The 18,420-nt window shown below is 35.0% G+C and overlaps 2 protein-coding genes across 4 annotated transcripts in view; both read left to right on the top strand.

Moving 5' to 3' along the window:
* Window positions 1-18,420, top strand: part of LOC127442936 (gastrula zinc finger protein XlCGF8.2DB-like) — a 426,143-nt gene that overhangs the window by 96,876 nt on the left and 310,847 nt on the right. The window lies entirely within an intron of this gene.
* Window positions 1,164-18,420, top strand: part of LOC127442873 (gastrula zinc finger protein XlCGF57.1-like) — a 291,640-nt gene continuing 274,383 nt past the window's right edge. For 2 of the 3 annotated variants that reach the window (XR_007897539.1, XM_051701158.1), the window contains exons 1-2: window positions 15,290-15,351; window positions 15,685-15,836. Coding sequence is in view for 1 of the 3 variants with exons in the window: in XM_051701158.1 (XP_051557118.1) it covers window positions 15,752-15,836 (85 nt within the window). In the remaining 2 variants the exon portion in view is untranslated. Of the gene's footprint in view, window positions 1,226-15,289; window positions 15,352-15,684; window positions 15,837-18,420 lie in introns of those variants that run through there. The other variant, XR_007897540.1, reaches the window with a different exon arrangement.

The following is an 18,420-nucleotide window of genomic DNA, read 5'->3' as shown; positions in this document are numbered from 1 at the left end:
AATACACATATCAGCATTCTTCTGCAGGTCTATATCTACAGTATATTCAGCTTCTTAAAATTACTTTGTTTACTAAAACAGTAAAAATGTTTTATGGTATCTGAATTACCGTAATTACAAGATTGTGACGACTAAAAGCCATTACATTATTTTAAGAACTTGTAATTAAAAGTTTTAAATTCTGAATTCTATGAAAGCTTCAACTTGACAGTCGTGACGCACTGTAAAAAAAAAAAAAAAATAAATAAAATATGGCAGCAGTATCACAGCTAAAGATATTTCTTCTTCATATGTCATTATATTAGTCCATTGTTTTCAGGAGTTATTCTTAAACATTTAGTGACAAAATAGCTCTGTATAACTTTTGAAAACAGTGGAATAATAAAATGACATATGAAGCAGAAATATGTGTCTAATATGAGTTAATGTATGTAGCATTACAATTACGACACTGACCTATTAGACTTGTCACACCCCAGACTTTTCCAGAGATTACCCTCATTTTAAAGAAAGGCTGGTAGGAGAACAGAGCATTGATTGTTCATGCAACTCATTTTGTGGAATGATAGCAGTAGGAAACTACAATTAATGCCATGTGACAATTTTAAATATGTTGCGAAAAACTGATAAAATATAAAACAATCTTTTTGGAATAAGAGAACTGTAAATGATCATTATTAAAATAATAATGAATTCAAGAAGACAGTTCGAAGCATTCTGACCCTATAACTGAAATTAATTGAGTAATTCAAAATCAAAACAATTAAACTTGATAACGTGATATACTAATGACATAATAAAGAAAACAACATTAAAGAAACCTTTATATTGATTAAAACATACTAACTAAATAACTAAATAAAAACCTGTGCCAACAGTCTCTGTGATGGATTTTGTGGCCACAATTGCACAATAATTTATTCATAAATTATTAAAATTTAGGAATTGTACAGTATATGACACTGCATGTATTGATATTATTATTATATCAAAGATCTAAAGCTTTAATTTGTAACTAAATGGGTTATGTTATTGTTTTTTACACCAGAGATATTAAACAAAGAATGAAAACTTTCTACTAACACTGGCAACTTTATTATTATTATATTAATTTTCTGGTTTCGGAGTGAAAGGACTTTTATTTTGTTTCTCTGATCCGCCATGTGCGTTAGTGACGTCATCAGGGCTGCGCCGTGATTCTCTTGTTGTTGTTTGACTGCAGAAGGTTTGTGTGTTTCAGAGTTTAATGAGTTTAGAACTTTACAAAACATTCTAACTTGATTTGAAGTTATTTTAAATGTGTTCCTACAATGTTTTAATATGATTGAGATCGTTTTAATGTATTAATATGAAATAAGTGTGTCTAGATTATTACTGAATATAAATATCATCGTAATGTTTTATGTGAAGTTCTGATAGTTGTTCTCTTATAAATGCCGCAACATGTTTGTGTTATTTTCTGTGCTGCTTTACACATTTCCACATGAGAAACAGAAAGAATAACTTCACATTTCTTTTTCTTTCTGTTGATTTTTCCAACATCTTCAACATGATGAAGAAACGTTTCCAGATACGGAAGAAAAACTCCCGATGAAACGAGATCTGTGTGACAAACTGCTGTAAAGATGGAGTTTATTAAAGAAGAGAGTGAAGACATCAGTATTACACAAACATGTGGGATAAAAACTGAAGATACTGAAGAACAAAGAGGTTTGTATTTATTCTTGTTTCATCATTAGAAGTTTTACTCATAAAGATATAATTGATATATTAATATTACTTATGAAATATATGTATAAAATTGTGTTCACAATATCAGAATTTCAGTAGATGACTTTCTTCTGCTGAACACATTTGAAGAAAAATATCTTAGCTCAGTAGGTCCTTAAAATGAAAGTGGATGGTGATCAGACTTTTGAATCTCCAAAAATCACAGACAGTCAGCATAAACGTCATCCATACGACTCCAGCGGTTAAATTAACATCATCTTAAGTGACACGATCGCTTTTGGTGCCAAAAAAGATCAATATTTAAGTACTCTTTAACTATAAATCATTGCTTCAGCTCTGCTAATATTCTAAGCTAATATGGTAATGTGCTATTGAATACACATTTAAAATGTTACATTTGAAGTTGAATTTCAATGTAAATAATAAATCAAAAGAAATGCATGTTAAGTGTTTCTCAATGAAGAATGCATTGCTTAAGTGTTTTTAAGTAGGGCCCTTCTGAAATCTGTTGAATTTTTTTTAATGTTTTCAATTGAATTTCATTATCAAAATGGTGTCTAATCAAATTCATTTTTAAAACTTTTAATGTGAAAATAGAAAAATTACTTTTTAAATTACTTTTAACAAGGAAAAAAATAACTTTTCAACATACCATTGGTTTTTTATTCAGTACAACAGCACTCTTGCTTGTGATATAGTGCTTTATTAGGGCCCGAGCACCGAGGTGCGAGGACCCTATTGTATCTGCTCCATTTATTATTATTATTAGGGTCCAAGCACTGAAAGTGCAGAGATTATTGCCCTATTGTTCTTCTAAGAATTATTATTATTTTTCTTTTTTCTTCTTTTCAAGGTTTTCGGTAATTTTGGGGTACATAACATGCGTGCAAACTCTTGAAAATTTGCACACACATCAGAGTTGCTGGCCATTAGGGCGTGGCAAAGTTACAGGTGGGAGGTGGTGGGGGGGGAGCTCTGCGGCACCACCTAGAACATGGGCATGTTCGGGGGCTATGTAGCACATCCCTGTTGAGCTACAGTTACCAAACTTTGTGCACATATAGATCTCATGAAGCCAGACAACTTTTGCACTGACAGTCATAAGCTGTGCCCAAAAGGAAGTTGGCCATTTTGAAATGTTTGAAAAATGCATCCTCAGGAATTTTATATACTCCTCCCAAGGATTTTATGTTACAGGTACCAAATATAGGTGACATCATGCCAAGACATTGACAATGCTTAATTGCGAAAGGATTTTTGATATATCAAACGGTGTTACCATGGCGATGCGATAAAATAACATAAAAAAAAATTAGAATAAGGAAATGTCTCATATCTTCTGCGTGCAGAAAATTAAAAACATTAGAATTGAGCCAAATGTTTGTCCTTGCAGGCTGATCACATTGATGTGGCTATTGTGGGTCACGGTCGTAGCGCCACCAACTGGCGGAAGGAAGTGTGTCACTTTTAACAGACTTTGAAATATCACTATTATGTTAATCTGAATTGCTTTAAACAAATGTGAATAATGTTAATACAGTGCAGATTTTAAATTCTGAAGGGATTCTTGATATTTTAAATACTGTTGCCATGGCAATGCATTAAATCTCATCATTCATTTTTGTGCATATTCACATGTTTTGAGGTATTTGGCATGCTTGTTTTTTAAAGTTTATTGTTAATAAACATATGTCTTAATTTTTATATAAATAAAATATAATACAAATATCAATTGAAATGTAAAAATACTAGAAAACCCATGTCTAACCCAGTGTTGTGATTGCCACTCTGAGTGGCAATTACAAGAAATGTCCAATAGAGGGCATCCAAGCTCCATTGTTGAATGATTCCCAATAGAAGACTTCTGAGTCCAGAATGGGCAGGAACTGAGTTCATGAGTTTGAGCTCTTTTGCAGTGGAATCCCATAAAAAAAAATGCAAACAATGTGTCCCCACTCAATATATACATCAGCTGAGGTGCGGATGCAATCTTTGTTAATTAAAACATATAGTTTTATTTGGACAGATTAGAACCTTTAACATCTTATGTAATGGGCGGATTAATTACCACTAGACCACTCAGTCGGACTCTCTTTATCAGCGCTGATTTATGTACTTTTCCACTGTCGTACAATATCTCATGACCTCACACTGGTGTACCATGGCAGGTGTGCCGGTATGCCATGGAATTTGTAGAGCTCCAGCATTTGCGAGTGAAAATAATGCGTGTGAATTTGGACAATTATTTGGCTGCACAAAGATCAGCGAGTGACAGCTGATCTTACACCCAAAGTTATGAACTTATTATTGCAACCTACAATCAGAATAAAAACTCCCTGATGCATCTTGCATCATATACCAAGTACTTTTAAAAGAGGCACATTAGTTAGTTTTGCATTCAAAGCGCCGTTTTCTCAGTCTCACACGGCTGCGAGCGCTCTCCTCTTCTTTCGCGCGCACGCACAGACCGAGAGATAGTGAAGATATACCATGTGAAAATGGTTTAAGCGGAGATTCTTGTTTGTAGGCCTATCTATCAAAATGACGGACAGTGTTTTGAATAATTAATTATTGATGGATGATGTCTTAACCTTGCGCTCAAACGCAAGTTTCTGAGAAAAATAGCGAGTCAAATAAAAATGCATGAATCCATAAAATGTGCGATACCAGTAAACAGCATGTCAGTGTCCTCGTCTAAATCATCATGATAAGCAAAATCTAAAAAAATAACCATGAAATGTCACTAACAATAAGAGCCTCTTTGCACAAATGTGAGAGGGCGACAGCGCACCGAACCGAACATTATTCTGCTTCTAACGGAGGTGCGCCTTGTAACATTATAACCATGCACTGCCAGACTGCAAAAATCTATTAAAACTGCATATCCTGTTGAAATGTTCACACTTTATAATGAGACTACCAAGATGCTGCATGGCATCACGCTTATGCAAATTCCAGGTCAATTCAATTTCCAAAAAATAAACAAACATTGTTTTATAATCATATTATTTTTATCAGTCATTATTCTTTTGCATTTTTTTCCTAAATATAAATGTTTGCGTAGAGCCCTGATTTGTCCTTACAACCTAAATAACCCTTTTCAAATATTCCATGAAATTTGTGTAGTACATTTTTTTTTTTTTTTTTTACCATGGGTTCAAGTCCATTTTAAATTTCTGATTTGTGTTTCAGGTTTAATACAGTTTATTTCACATTTATGAGGATGTATGCATCATTGTATTTTGAGGAAAAAAATGGTGTGCCTTGGAAATTTAATATTTACAAAGATGTGCCTTGGTACAAATAAGTTTGAGAACCACTGGTCTAGCGCTGAAATAATTTATAAAACAGCATAGACGGACACAAACGCGCTCAATGTGAATGGACGCTCAGTGTAAGACTAGAACTCAGGTCAAGTCAAGTGACCTTTATTGTCATTCTGCTATATGTAGAGAAATACAAGGGAACAAAATGTCATGCCTCACAGGACCACGGTGCTACATATAGAAACACAGAAGTGCAAAAACCATATATGCAATGTATGTAACGCATAGGGGTGCCACGTAAAGGGGGTGGGGGGGGCACCAGCGTCTCATTAAAGCCACCGGCACACCCAACCCCCACCCCACCAAAATTTTGTTTCACATACACACTCTAAAATGGGTAACTGCGCCCCTGTATAAACATAATACACACAGACCTATCTAACTTATACTTTACATATACTTTACATTGCCTATACTTTATTATTTGTTACTGCACATCTTCACCCTGCATGCTGAGAATGACACAAAACCTGCATTTATACAAAGAATCTCTAACAGTCACTTAAAATTCCCATTAGTTGTGTAATAAAATGTGATTAGAATTTGAAGTGCTACTAATACAGTAGCACTGGCAACAGGAAATGACATGTTTTACTTTGTGATACACTCTTAACAACATTTAAGTGCTAAAAAATGCTAAAACAATTGGAGTGACATTCCCCTGGCACAGCAGCCCCAACGTGCACCAGGGTGCGAGGGCCCATTCATCACTGCTTGCAGCTTTAATTATTATTATTTATTATTACTTCAGTGAATATTATATTTTTTCCATTTTACCGTCTAGCTTTTATTTTGAATCGTGCTTAAGATGTAAAAATATTAAATTCTTCAGAGTAGTGTGAAACCGCCCATGGATCAAATTAAAATAGTATGCTTTTAGTGTGTCTGACGGAGTCGACAGATATTACAGTAAATGTAAGTTATAAAGTGAATAAAAGTCAATTCTCACCCTCATTAAAATCCATATGATTTTCTTTCTCATGCAGAACAAAAAATGGAAAAAATAATAATATTCCAGGTCTTCATCTCAATACGTGGTTCATAGAGACTCGCGTTTATCTTAAAACAGGACCCTAAAGTGTCAAAAGATGTCCATGTGGCTGGTGCGTCATTGCAAGTCTCATCAAGGCGTACAAATTGTCATATTCATGTTTATATTACACAAACAATATACAGTACATACAAATAAGTTCATCTTTTAGCTTTGTGAAGCTTTTTTTTAAATGGAAAAAATAAGGGAATAATAAAGGAATAGTTCACCCCAAAATGATCATTCTCTTATCTTTTACACACCTTTTTATCATGTCAAACTCGAATGACTAGTTCTTCTGCAGAACACAAATTAAAAAAAAATTAATTGATGTAAGATGTGTTAATATCCATATAATTTAAGGCAATGGGGTCTAAAAATTCCTAGCTCTAAAAATAACAAAGGTTTCATAAAAGTAATTCATATGACTAGAGTGGTTTAATCCATGTCTTCTGAAGAGTTATAATCAGTTTTGGGTGTGAAACAGACCAAAATGTTACTCTTTTTTTACTATAAATCTGGACATCTGTAGTCTCCTTGGCATGATCATGATTTGAAGCACAATTACACTTCTCGCTTGACACATGCGCAGGACACTGTACACACAGAACACATGGATTAAACCACTTGAGTCAAATTAATTACCTTTACGGAATCTTTATTTCCTTTTTGGAGCTTAATAGTGTTGAACCCCTTGACTTAAATTGTATTGATATATTCACATCTCAATTAAAATATCTTCATTTGTGTTCCACTGAAGAAAAAAAATCATACAAGTTTGAGATGCATTTATTTTTAACAATTTAATATTTTTACTTTAGACCTGATGGAGCTGAAAGAGGAAAGTCAAGATCTGAAGGAAGAGGAGGAGAAACATCAGTATCAGATACCTGTTGATGTCATTACTGGAGAACAATCTTTTAGTGGCTCACAGACTGAAGAAACAAAATCCAAGAAATCTTTCACTTGTTCTCAGTGTGGAAAGAGTTACACGTGTCAGGAAAGCTTGAATCGTCACATGAGAATTCATGCTGAAAAGCCTCCTTACACATGCAATCAGTGTGAAATGAGTTTCAAATGCAAAATATATCTCCTTAGACACATACAAGTTCATGCTAGTGTGAAATCTTTCACATGCATTCAGTGTGGAAACAGTTACAAAGGTGTAAGAGATCTTGAAAATCACACGAGAGTTCACACTGGAGTGGATAGTTACGTATGCTATCAGTGTGTAAAGAGTTACACATTGAAACAAAGTTTGAATCGTCACTTGGGACATCACACTAGAGAGGGGCCCATTACCTGCCATCAGTGTGGAAAGAGTTTCACAAAAAAAGGGAACCTAAATATCCACATGAGAATTCACACTGGAGAGAAGCCCTTTACCTGCCATCAATGTGGAAGGAGTTTCACAAAAAAAGGAAGCCTAAATAGCCACCTGAGTATTCACACTGGAGAGAAGCCTTTCATGTGTCATCAGTGTGGAAAGAGTTTCACACAGAATGGGAGCCTTAAAGTCCACATGAGAAATCACACTGGAGAAAAGCCCTACTCATGCCCTCACTGTGGAGAGAGTTTCAAATTAAAAAGAGACTTTAATTACCACATAGGAATTCACACTATAGAGAAACGTTTTCACATTCCCTCAGAATCAGAACCAGAAGGATCTTTATTGCCAAGTTGTCTCACAGACTCAAGGAATGTGTCTTCAGTGACAGAAGCTTCCAGTACACCCAAACCCAAATAGATTATTCCTCTTGGTTTAGAGAATAAATTCTTTGACAGAAAACATAATTAGGGCCCGAGTACCGAGGTGCGAGGCACCACCTAGAACATGGGCATGTTCTGGGGGGCTATGTAGCACATCCCTTTTGAGCTACAGTCACCAAACTTTGTACACATATAGATCTCATCAAGCCAGACAACTTTCGTGCTGACAGTCATAAGCTGTGCCCAAAAGGAAGTTGGCCATTTTGGATTGTTTGAAAAATGCATGCTCAGGAATTTGATATACTCCTCCCAGGTATTTTATGTTACAGGTACCAAATGTGGGCGACATCATGCCAAGACATTGACGATGCTAAATGCGAAGGTATATCGAACGGTGTTGCCATGGCGAAGCGATAAATATATCGAACGGTGTTGCCATGGCAAAGCGATAAAATAACGTCAAAACAATGGAATAAGGAAATGTCTCATATCTTCTGCGTGCAGAAAATTAAAAACATAAAAATTGAGCTAAATGTTTGTCCTTGCAGGCTGATCACATTGATGTGGCTATTGTGGGTCACGGTCGTAGCGCCACCAACTGGCGGAAGGAAGTGTGTCACTTTTAACAGACTTTGAAAAATCCCTATTATGTTAACCTGAATTGCTTAAAAAAAAAAAGTTAGAATAATGTTAATACAGTGCAGATTTAAAATTCTGAAGGGATTCTTGATATCTTAAATACTGTTGCCATGGCAATGCATTAAATCTCATCATTCCTTTTTGTGTATATTCACATGTTTTGAGGTATTTCGCATGCTTGAATTTGAAAGTGTATTGTTAATAAACACATTTGTAAATTTTTATATAAATAAAATATTATAAAAATATCAAATGAAATGTAAAAATACTAGAAATACTGTCATTTGTCTCTGCTCAGCTCTGAGTGGCAATTACAAGAAATTTACAACAGAGGTCAGCCAAGCTCCATTGTTGAATGATTCCCAAACACTCAGTGACTCACTCTCGTTTCAGACTTGGTTCTATAGGGGTCCTTGAGGGTGCTAAATAAAGCTTTACTTACTAACAGCACACTCATTTGCAGACCAGGGCAAATTACTGCCCGCTGGTCCAATTATCATGAACGTTTTTTATTAGATCTTTAATTTATATGGCTGTGGGACCTATCGCGCATCCACAAGCTTGTAATATGCTCATGGTTTCCAGATAATAGATGGAACACCCCAAGCAGAAATTTATACTTGCACAAATAGGAAATATTTTGTCTTTTGTCATACTCAATTTATGCAATCTGGCAACCTTGCTTTCCCTCTCCTCTTCGAAAAATAAATAAAATACTTAGTGATCAATAGTGCAATATTATGCTCAAAGAAAAGTGTGATGCAGCCACTCCATGTCCATTGGTGAGGCTGCATGTGCTGTTTAGAGTCAAGTCTGTGAGCAAACCTTTTCAGTGACGAATTTTAGTAAAATCCCAATAGATCTTCGCATCATTCGCACACGGAGGGGTCACGTGAGCAAAACCAAGTGAGAGGAGTTCTTTGTGTTATTTGTGAAATTCTGACGTCCCTCACACCTTTATGCAAATGTTGCTCAGTTGTGTAGTAAGCTGTTCAGCTCTGAATACGTTCATTAGTTTTAATTCTGCTAGAAGCTGGCACGGCTTGTGTTGACGGTGTTTGTGTAATCACATGGTCCTATATATTAGCTAATATTCAAAATATTTGTTTGAAATTTCAGAGCAATGTTTGAAATCATGTTAGGCGCCGGTCCCATGCTTGAATGCATTTGTTTTTGCACTAAAATTACACACAGTGCCACAAAAGAGCAAAACGTATGTGTCTCGACTCGAGACGTTTAACAGTTTAATTTCTTTTTAACTTGACATGGCATCTAAAACGTAAACAAGCCATCAAAGATGTCTGTCTAGCGCACGTTTACACTGAAATAATTTATAAAGCAGTGCGGACGGACACATAAACGCACTCAATGTGAACAGCCCCTCAGTGTAAAGGCGGGTGCACACTGCACAAATTAAGATTGTTGCTTGTCAGACTGTACGATATGAACGCATTGATATCGCCATGGCACACTGTGCGACATTATGTCAGACTGCACGATACACATTGTAGCTGACTGTGGTCCCAATCGTCCCGATCAGTGAACGTGACTCACGTTACGGGAGTGTTGCGGAATAGAAACGAAACGGTGAAATTTTCCCACCATGGAGGAGCATTTTTTCTCTCTCTCTCACTCTGAAAGTCAGGACATCAGCCTTTCCGTTTCTCTAATACCACTCCATCACGACGAGCATAGGCTAACATATACAAGAAAGATGGATTTTGTCGAATAGGCCTATAATAAGACAGCCTGATCACAAATACAGAAAAGCACAGATGTTGAGAATGAACGTGAGTGCTGGAGTTAGACTACAGTAATAATGAACTACCACAAGCAAATATTCATTGTGGAAATACATTTAAAAAAAAACTTGTGGCCCGAAAAATTACAAACTTCACCGTTCACATTGGAGAAAACAAAAAAAGTGGGTTATAGTACGTCTTTCTCCTCTTTTAGATTAGTAACCTATCGGCAACGCAAAAATTCATAAAGGCTGATAATATATCACGCTTGCAAATTCCCTATGGATAATGCACAAACATAATATATATTTCTATAATTGTATCCAACTGTATTTGCTGATTTGGATTCAAATGTCCCATAAATACTTACCAGTATAAATTGTTCAATCTTTCTATTTTATATGATTTATTTATTTATAAATAAAATTGGTGTGATGTGAATCTTAACTAAAGAAATTTACAGATGTTTAAAGTAAATTTATTAAAATTAAAATAGTAATTAAAATAACGTTGTAAAGAAAATGCATGATAAATGTAAAAAAAAAAAAAAATTTGAAAATTGAAAATTGAAAATGCAATCATTTATTTTTCGTTTTGTAGCCTAAGCTCTGTATTTATTTAATTCAGAGAATAATGCTTTCATATTGCTGACGTGTTACACTTTTCTCCAAGTATTTTCTGTTTATTTATTTATTAAAACTTTTTATATAAAATGAAAAGAAGAAAAAACATTTTTGACATTTAATAATATATTTACTAAATGTTCATCCTGGCTGAACGGCCCCTCAGTGTAAGACTAGAACTCAAGTCAAGTGAGCTTTATTGGCATTCTGCTATAGAATAACGAAATGTCATTCCTCACAGGACCACGGTGCTACGCACAAAGCGCAAGTGGCCGTGGTTGGGACTGTTTGTGCTACAGTGGGTGCAGTACAAGTAAATGAAGTGCCGCAATTTGCTGTTTTTGTGAAAAATAGGTAATTGCGCTAAGACCTTTGAAATCCACGTTTTATCTCGGTGCAAAGTTTAAAGATCATGCCCAAACTCTGAAAATACAGTAAAATCTCTTTATGAAACAAATATTTATGAGATTTGTATTAAACTATCTTTAGGTCCTGGTTTATTTTTTCAATTATTATTATTTTTATACTTACAGTTGTATTTATGATTTAATTTGTCTTAGTAACTTTCCACATGTTATTGTAGAGTGATTTTAAGTCAGTGCAAAAGGGGCAGGTGAAAATAGTTGATGAGGGTAAAATGTTTGGATTTGGGAAGGTTGATAATTAGGATTCTTTTTAAGCACGTCATTATTTTGATTATATTTTCATTTTGTTTAAAGTGTCATTTGATTTAGAAATATTTTTGATTTAAGTTTTTCATGTTGCTTTATTGAAGAGGCCTGTATGTCATAACTAGTTCAATTGTAAACACTATATCTGTATGCAACATCACTGTTTAGCTGGAAGTATAACGGCAATAGACTCAGTGCTGCAAACTAATTTCCTTTGTGGAGGGGCCTGTCGGGTCTTGGTGTCACTCCCCTGGTGTAGGTGGGTTTTGACATCATAGAGATGGCAGGACAAGTGACTTCTGCAATCAACAGAAAGGAATATGTAATAAGTAGTTTTAATAATCAATATTTTTTTGACGTTTAGACAGACAACATTGATAAAAGTCATAATAAATGTGCCAAAATGATAAGCAATGTATAAAATATTGACAGAATGGCTAAATAAATCTAGTCCTCACATTGCAAGGACCCCAAGGGCAGCCCTTGCAATGCTCTACAAAAAAAAAGTTTCAATAAGATTAAGAAAATGCGCATTTCATGCACATAATTAAGAACACAAGGGTCAAGTAACTTGTGAATACATTATGTAATACAAAATATCATCTCTTAGGGTAAAAAACTTGCTGGCATTACACGTAGGCAACCTGATGATGTAGCCAGAAAGTTAATAACAATTGAGAGAGAAAAAAAATAAGCTTTAAAAATCATCTTCTTGTCATGTACCATTGATTTAAGTTGTAATAATATGACAAAATGCTGAGCAAGGTTTAAAACCTGAACACCTGTCTTGGTAAATAGAGTCCCCACCTTCCTGCATGATGTTGCCATAAGATTAATTTAATTGTACAAATGCACGCCTGGTGAGACGAAACCGCGACTTGTCAGTGAAGAGCACTTTTTGCCAGTTCTGTCTGGTCCAGCGAAGGTGGGTTTGTGCTCATAGGCGACATTGCTGGTGATGTCTGGTAAGGACCTGCATTACAACAGGCCTACAAGCCCTCAGTCCAGCCTCTCTCAGCCTATTGTGGACAGTCTGAGCACTGATGGAGGGATTGTGTGTTCCTGGTGTAACTTGGGCAGTCGTTGTTGCCATCCTGTCCCTGTCCCGCAGGTGTGATATTCGGATGTACCAATCGTGTGCAGGTGTTGTTACACATGGTCTGCCACTGCGAGGACGATCAGCTGTCCTTCCTGTCTCCCTGTAGTGCTGTCTTAGGCGTCTCACAGTACGGACATTGCAATATATTGCCCTGGCCACATCTGCAGACCTCATGCCTCCATGCAGCATGCCTAAGGCATGTTCACGCAGATGAGCAGGGACCCTGGGCGTCTTACTTTTGGTGTTTTTCAGAGTCAGTAGAAAGGTCTCTTTAGTGTCCTAAGTTTTTATAACTGTGACTTTAATTGCCTACTGTCTGTAAGCTGTTAGTGTCTTAATGACCGTTCCACAGGTGCATGTTCATTAATTGTTTATGGTTCATTGAACAAGCATGGAAAACATTGTTTAAACCCTGTACAATAAAGATCTGTAAAGTTATTTGGATTTTTACAAAATTATCTTTAAAATACAGTGTTCTGAAAAAGGGACCTTTCTTAGTTTATTAAGATTAAATATTTGTAAATGTTATAGTTTTTATTTGTTCTTTTTTCTTTTTGCCTTATGTATTAGTAATTTCTACTGGGATTTTTCTTTTCCTTGAAGTTTGTTGAAGTTTCCTAAGTACTTTTATATATTATTAGGGATTAAAATTATAGGAATGTTATAGTTTCCATTTTTATTGCAATAAATAAATAATATTAAATGTGTTAATAATAAAATCATATGTGTTATTACAATTATTATAAAGAAATTTAATATTGTAATAGTATCATTGCAACAATAACAATTATATTTTTTATTACTCAAAAATAATTACAATATAGTAGGACAACAAAATAAACAACAGTAAACAACATCAATAGCCTGGGGTAAAAGAAAATGAACGAAAAAAGAAAAATAATAATAATAAGATGAAATAACTAAAAAAGTAAATATACAATAAAATTGTTAATATCAGCTAAATTAAAAAATAGCAAAATACAATCAATTATAAATATTAAGTGTGAATCTTGAAATAAGCAGTACAAACAAGTGAATTTCAGCCTTTTGTTTTCAGATGCAGAGAGTGTTTTAAAATATTGTTGAAATTCATTGAGAAATGCCTTAAAATGTGGTTTGTGATAAGAATATTTGCACCTTTGCATGTGAAACTTCAAAAGTAATAAAATACTTCAGTAAAACATTTTTAGCTTATACTGAACTAATACATCCAGAAAAGCATGTATACTTTCAGCAGGAGGCATAAGATATACTGTATCAAACAGACTCTTCCTGGAGCCAGAACTCCCATCACTTCCTGAGGACATTGGAATTGGTAGAAGAACAGCAGACAAATGTATTCTTTATTGCAGATGATCAGGAACATCATATGTGTGATGTATGTGATAGTGTATAGTGTGACTGTCTGCTTTATGCCCCCCACACACTAACAGAACCATAGTCATAATGAAATGTTCTTACTCTACTATTAAATGTCAATTGAATATCTTAGGGATTAATATGGAGCATAACATCTAAATATTAATATTAGACATGCAATATAATCAAATCCCACAATCAATAAATGAAATTTCCCTCACACTTCTGTGTTTCAAGTAGATTTATGCATATCTGCACTGCCACTGACAGGGTAGATCTACAGCAGGTGCTGAAGACAACCCCCATCCCTCTTTTGGTCCATTTTGCTTTGAAATGTTGACCTTTACATTATGAAATATTAAATAACGTATGTAACTTGTAATTAAAAGTTTTAAATTCTGAATTCTATGAAAGCTTCAACTTTACAGTCGTGACGTGCTGCAAAAAATACGGCAGCAGTATCACAGCTAAAGATATTTCTTCTTCATATGTCATTAAATTAGTCCATTGTTTTCAGGAGTTATTCTTAAACATTTAGTGACAAAATAGCTCTTCTGAAAACAGTGGAATAATAAAATGACATATGAAGCAGAAATATGTGTCTAATATGAGTTAATGAATGGAGCATTACAATTGCGACACTGACCTATTAGACTTGTCACACCCCAGACTTTTCCAGAGATTACTCTCATTTTAAAGAAAGGCTGGTAGGAGAACAGAGCATTGATTGTTCATGCAACTCATTTTGTGGAATGATAGCAGTAGGAAACTACAATTAATGCCATGTGACAATTTTAAATATGTTGCGAAAAACTGATAAAATATAAAACAATCTTTTTGGAATAAGAGAACTGTAAATGATCATTATTAAAATAATAATGAATTCAAGAAGACAGTTCGAAGCATTCTGACCCTATAACTGAAATGAATTGAGTAATTCAAAATCAAAACAATTAAACTTGATGACGTGATATACTAATGACATAATAAAGAAAACAACATTAAAGAAATCTTTATATTGATTAAAACATACTAACTAAATAACTAAATAAAAACCTGTGCCAACAATCTCTGTGATGGATTTTGTGGCCACAATTGCACAACATTAATTTATTCATAAATTATTAAAATTTAGGAATTGTACAGTATATGACACTGCATGTATTGATATTATTATTATTATATCAAAGATCTAAAGCTTTAATTTGCACCTAAATGGGTTATGTTATTGTTCGTTCCACCAGAGATATTAAACAAAGAATGAAAACTTTCTACTAACACTGGCAACTTTATTATTATTATATAAATTTTCTGGTTTCGGAGTGAAAGGACTTTTATTTTGTTTCTCTGATCCGCCATGTGCGTTAGTGACGTCATCAGGGCTGCGCCGTGATTCTCTTGTTGTTGTTTGACTGCAGAAGGTTTGTGTGTTTCAGAGTTTAATGAGTTTAGAACTTTACAAAACATTCTAACTTGATTTGAAGTTATTTTAAATGTGTTCCTACAATGTTTTAATATGATTGAGATCGTTTTAATGTATTAATATGAAATAAGTGTGTCTAGATTATTACTGAATATAAATATCATCGTAATGTTTCATGTGAAGTTCTGATAGTTGTTCTCTTATAAATGCCGCAACATGTTTGTGTTATTTTCTGTGCTGCTTTACACATTTCCACATGAGAAACAGAAAGAATAACTTCACATTTCTTTTTCTTTCTGTTGATTTTTCCAACATCTTCAACATGATGAAGAAAAGTTTCCAGATACGGAAGAAAAACTCCCGATGAAACGAGATCTGTGTGACAAACTGCTGTAAAGATGGAGTTTATTAAAGAAGAGAGTGAAGACATCAGTATTACACAAACATGTGGGATAAAAACTGAAGATACTGAAGAACAAAGAGGTTTGTATTTATTCTTGTTTCATCATTAGAAGTTTTACTCATAAAGATATAATTGATATTAATATTACTTATGAAATATATGTATAAAATTGTGTTCACAATATCAAAATTTCAGTAGATGACTTTCTTCTGCAGAACACATTTGAAGAAAAATATCTTAGCTCATTAGGTCCTTAAAATGAAAGTGGATGGTGATCAGACTTTTGAATCTCCAAAAATCACAGACAGTCAGCATAAACGTCATCCATACGACTCCAGCGGTTAAATTAACATCTTCTAAAGTGACACGATCGCTTTTGGTGCCAAAAAAGATCAATATTTAAGTACTCTTTAACTATAAATCATTGCTTCAGCTATTTTTCTATTTTTCTTTAACCCTCCTGTTATATTTGGGGTCAAATTGACTCAACATCTTTGTAATCTCTTAAAAATATGATAAACTTTTTAGAAAAACTTGAATCTTTCTGACTTTTTCTAGATTTATTAGAAGAAGACATAAATATGTGCTTCACATGTTTCAGAGTTTTCAAAATCCCTGTACACATTTTGACCACATCGGTGATGTTTGGGGTCATTTTGACCACAACATATTTTATGGTAACCTGGAAAAATGTACAGCTTTATTTTTCTGTACTGTTTTACCATTTCTTGCTGACACTCTCCAATGATATTGTCAACTTATTACAAAAGTATCCCATACCTTTATGCCCTAACATGAGTTTTTCTCTATTAGAGAGCTTTTATGAGCTTTTGGTCCCCTTTCAGTGTTTCACGCCTCTGAAAACCTCTTTTTGACTTGATATCAACAGCTTTTAATAATATAAAGGCAGAAAACAAGTAATCATTTGTTTTCAAACACATTATTTTTTCTATTAACGGTTTCAGATGCAATAAACATTTATAAACATTTAACCTGTACATTGTAAACTTTGTGCAAGGGATTCTGAATTTGTGTTTGACATGCAACACACTATCAATAGTGCCACAGAAAAAGGTATAAACATTTGAATTGAATTATTATTATTATTACAGCTTTTTGTTAAAACAACATAATAATGTGTTTACAAACACTGTAGGCCCACACTAATAAACTCTAATTTTACAACCATAATTCAAAAGGCATTGCTTTCAGATGCATTATACATACATTTACAAACGACCTGTACATTATGTGCACAGAGGAGGACTGAACATTGGGTATCAACCGATCCTGTGCAGGTGTTGTTACACATGGTCTGCCACTGCGAGGACGATCAGCTGTCCTTCCTGTCTCCCTGTAGTGCTGTCTTAAGCGTCTCACAGTACAGACATTGCAATTTATTGCCCTGGCCACATCTGCAGTCCTCATGCCTCCATGCAGCATGCCTAATGCACATTCACGCAGATGAGCAGGGACCCTGGGCATCTTACTTTTGGTGTTTTTCAGAGTCAGTAGAAAGGTCTCTTTAGTGTCCTAAGTTTTTATAACTGTGACTTCAATTGCCTACTGTCTGTAAGCTGTTAGTGTCTTAACGACCGTTCCACAGGTGCATGTTCATTAATTGTTTATGGTTCATTGAACAAGCGTGGAAAACATTGTTTAAACCCTTTACAATAAAGATCTGTAAAGTTATTTGGATTTTTACAAAATTATCTGAATAATTTTCAATTATCCTGAAAAAGGGACGTTTCTTTTTTTGCTGAGTGTGTGTGTGTGTATATATATATATATATATATATATATATATATATATATATATATATATATACACTATATTGCCAAAAGTATTCACTCATCTGCCTTTAGACGCATATGAACTTAAGTGACATCCCATTCTTAATCCATAGGGTTTAATATGACGTTGGCCCACCCTTTGCAGCTATAACAGCTTCAACTCTTCTGGGAAGGCTTTCCACAAGGTTTAGGAGTGTGTTTATGGGAATTTTTGACCATTCTTCCAGAAGCGCATTTGTGAGGTCAGACACTGATGTTGGACGAGAAGGCCTGGCTCGCAGTCTTCGCTCTAATTCATCCCAAAGGTGCTCTATCGGGTTGAGGTCAGGACTCTGTGCAGGCCAGTCAAGTTCTTCCACACCAAACTCGCTCATCCATGTCTTTATGGACCTTGCTTTGTGCACTGGTGCACAGTCATGTTGGAACAGGAAGGGGCCATCCCCAAACTGTTCCCACAAAGTTGGGAGCATGGAATTGTCCAAAATCTCTTGGTATGCTGAAGCACTCAGAGTTCCTTTCACTGGAACTAAGGGGCCAAGCCCAGCTCCTGAAAAACAACCCCACACCATAATCCCCCCTCCACCAAACTTCACAGTTGGCACAATGCAGTCAGACAAGTACCGTTCTCCTGGAAACTGCCAAACCCAGACTCGTCCATCAGATTGCCAGATGGAGAAGCGTGATTCGTCACTCCAGAGAATGCGTCTCCACTGCTCTAGAGTCCAGTGGTGGCATGCTTTACACCACTGCATCCGACGCTTTGCATTGCACTTGGTGATGTATGGCTTGGATGCAGCTGCTCGGCCATGGAAACCCATTCCATGAAGCTCTCCATGCACTGTTCTTGAGCTAAACTGAAGGCCACATGAA

The sequence above is a fragment of the Myxocyprinus asiaticus genome, chromosome 6 (genome assembly GCF_019703515.2).
Source record: "Myxocyprinus asiaticus isolate MX2 ecotype Aquarium Trade chromosome 6, UBuf_Myxa_2, whole genome shotgun sequence".
Taxonomy (NCBI): domain Eukaryota; kingdom Metazoa; phylum Chordata; class Actinopteri; order Cypriniformes; family Catostomidae; genus Myxocyprinus; species Myxocyprinus asiaticus.
This window is presented reverse-complemented; position numbering and strand designations above follow the sequence as displayed.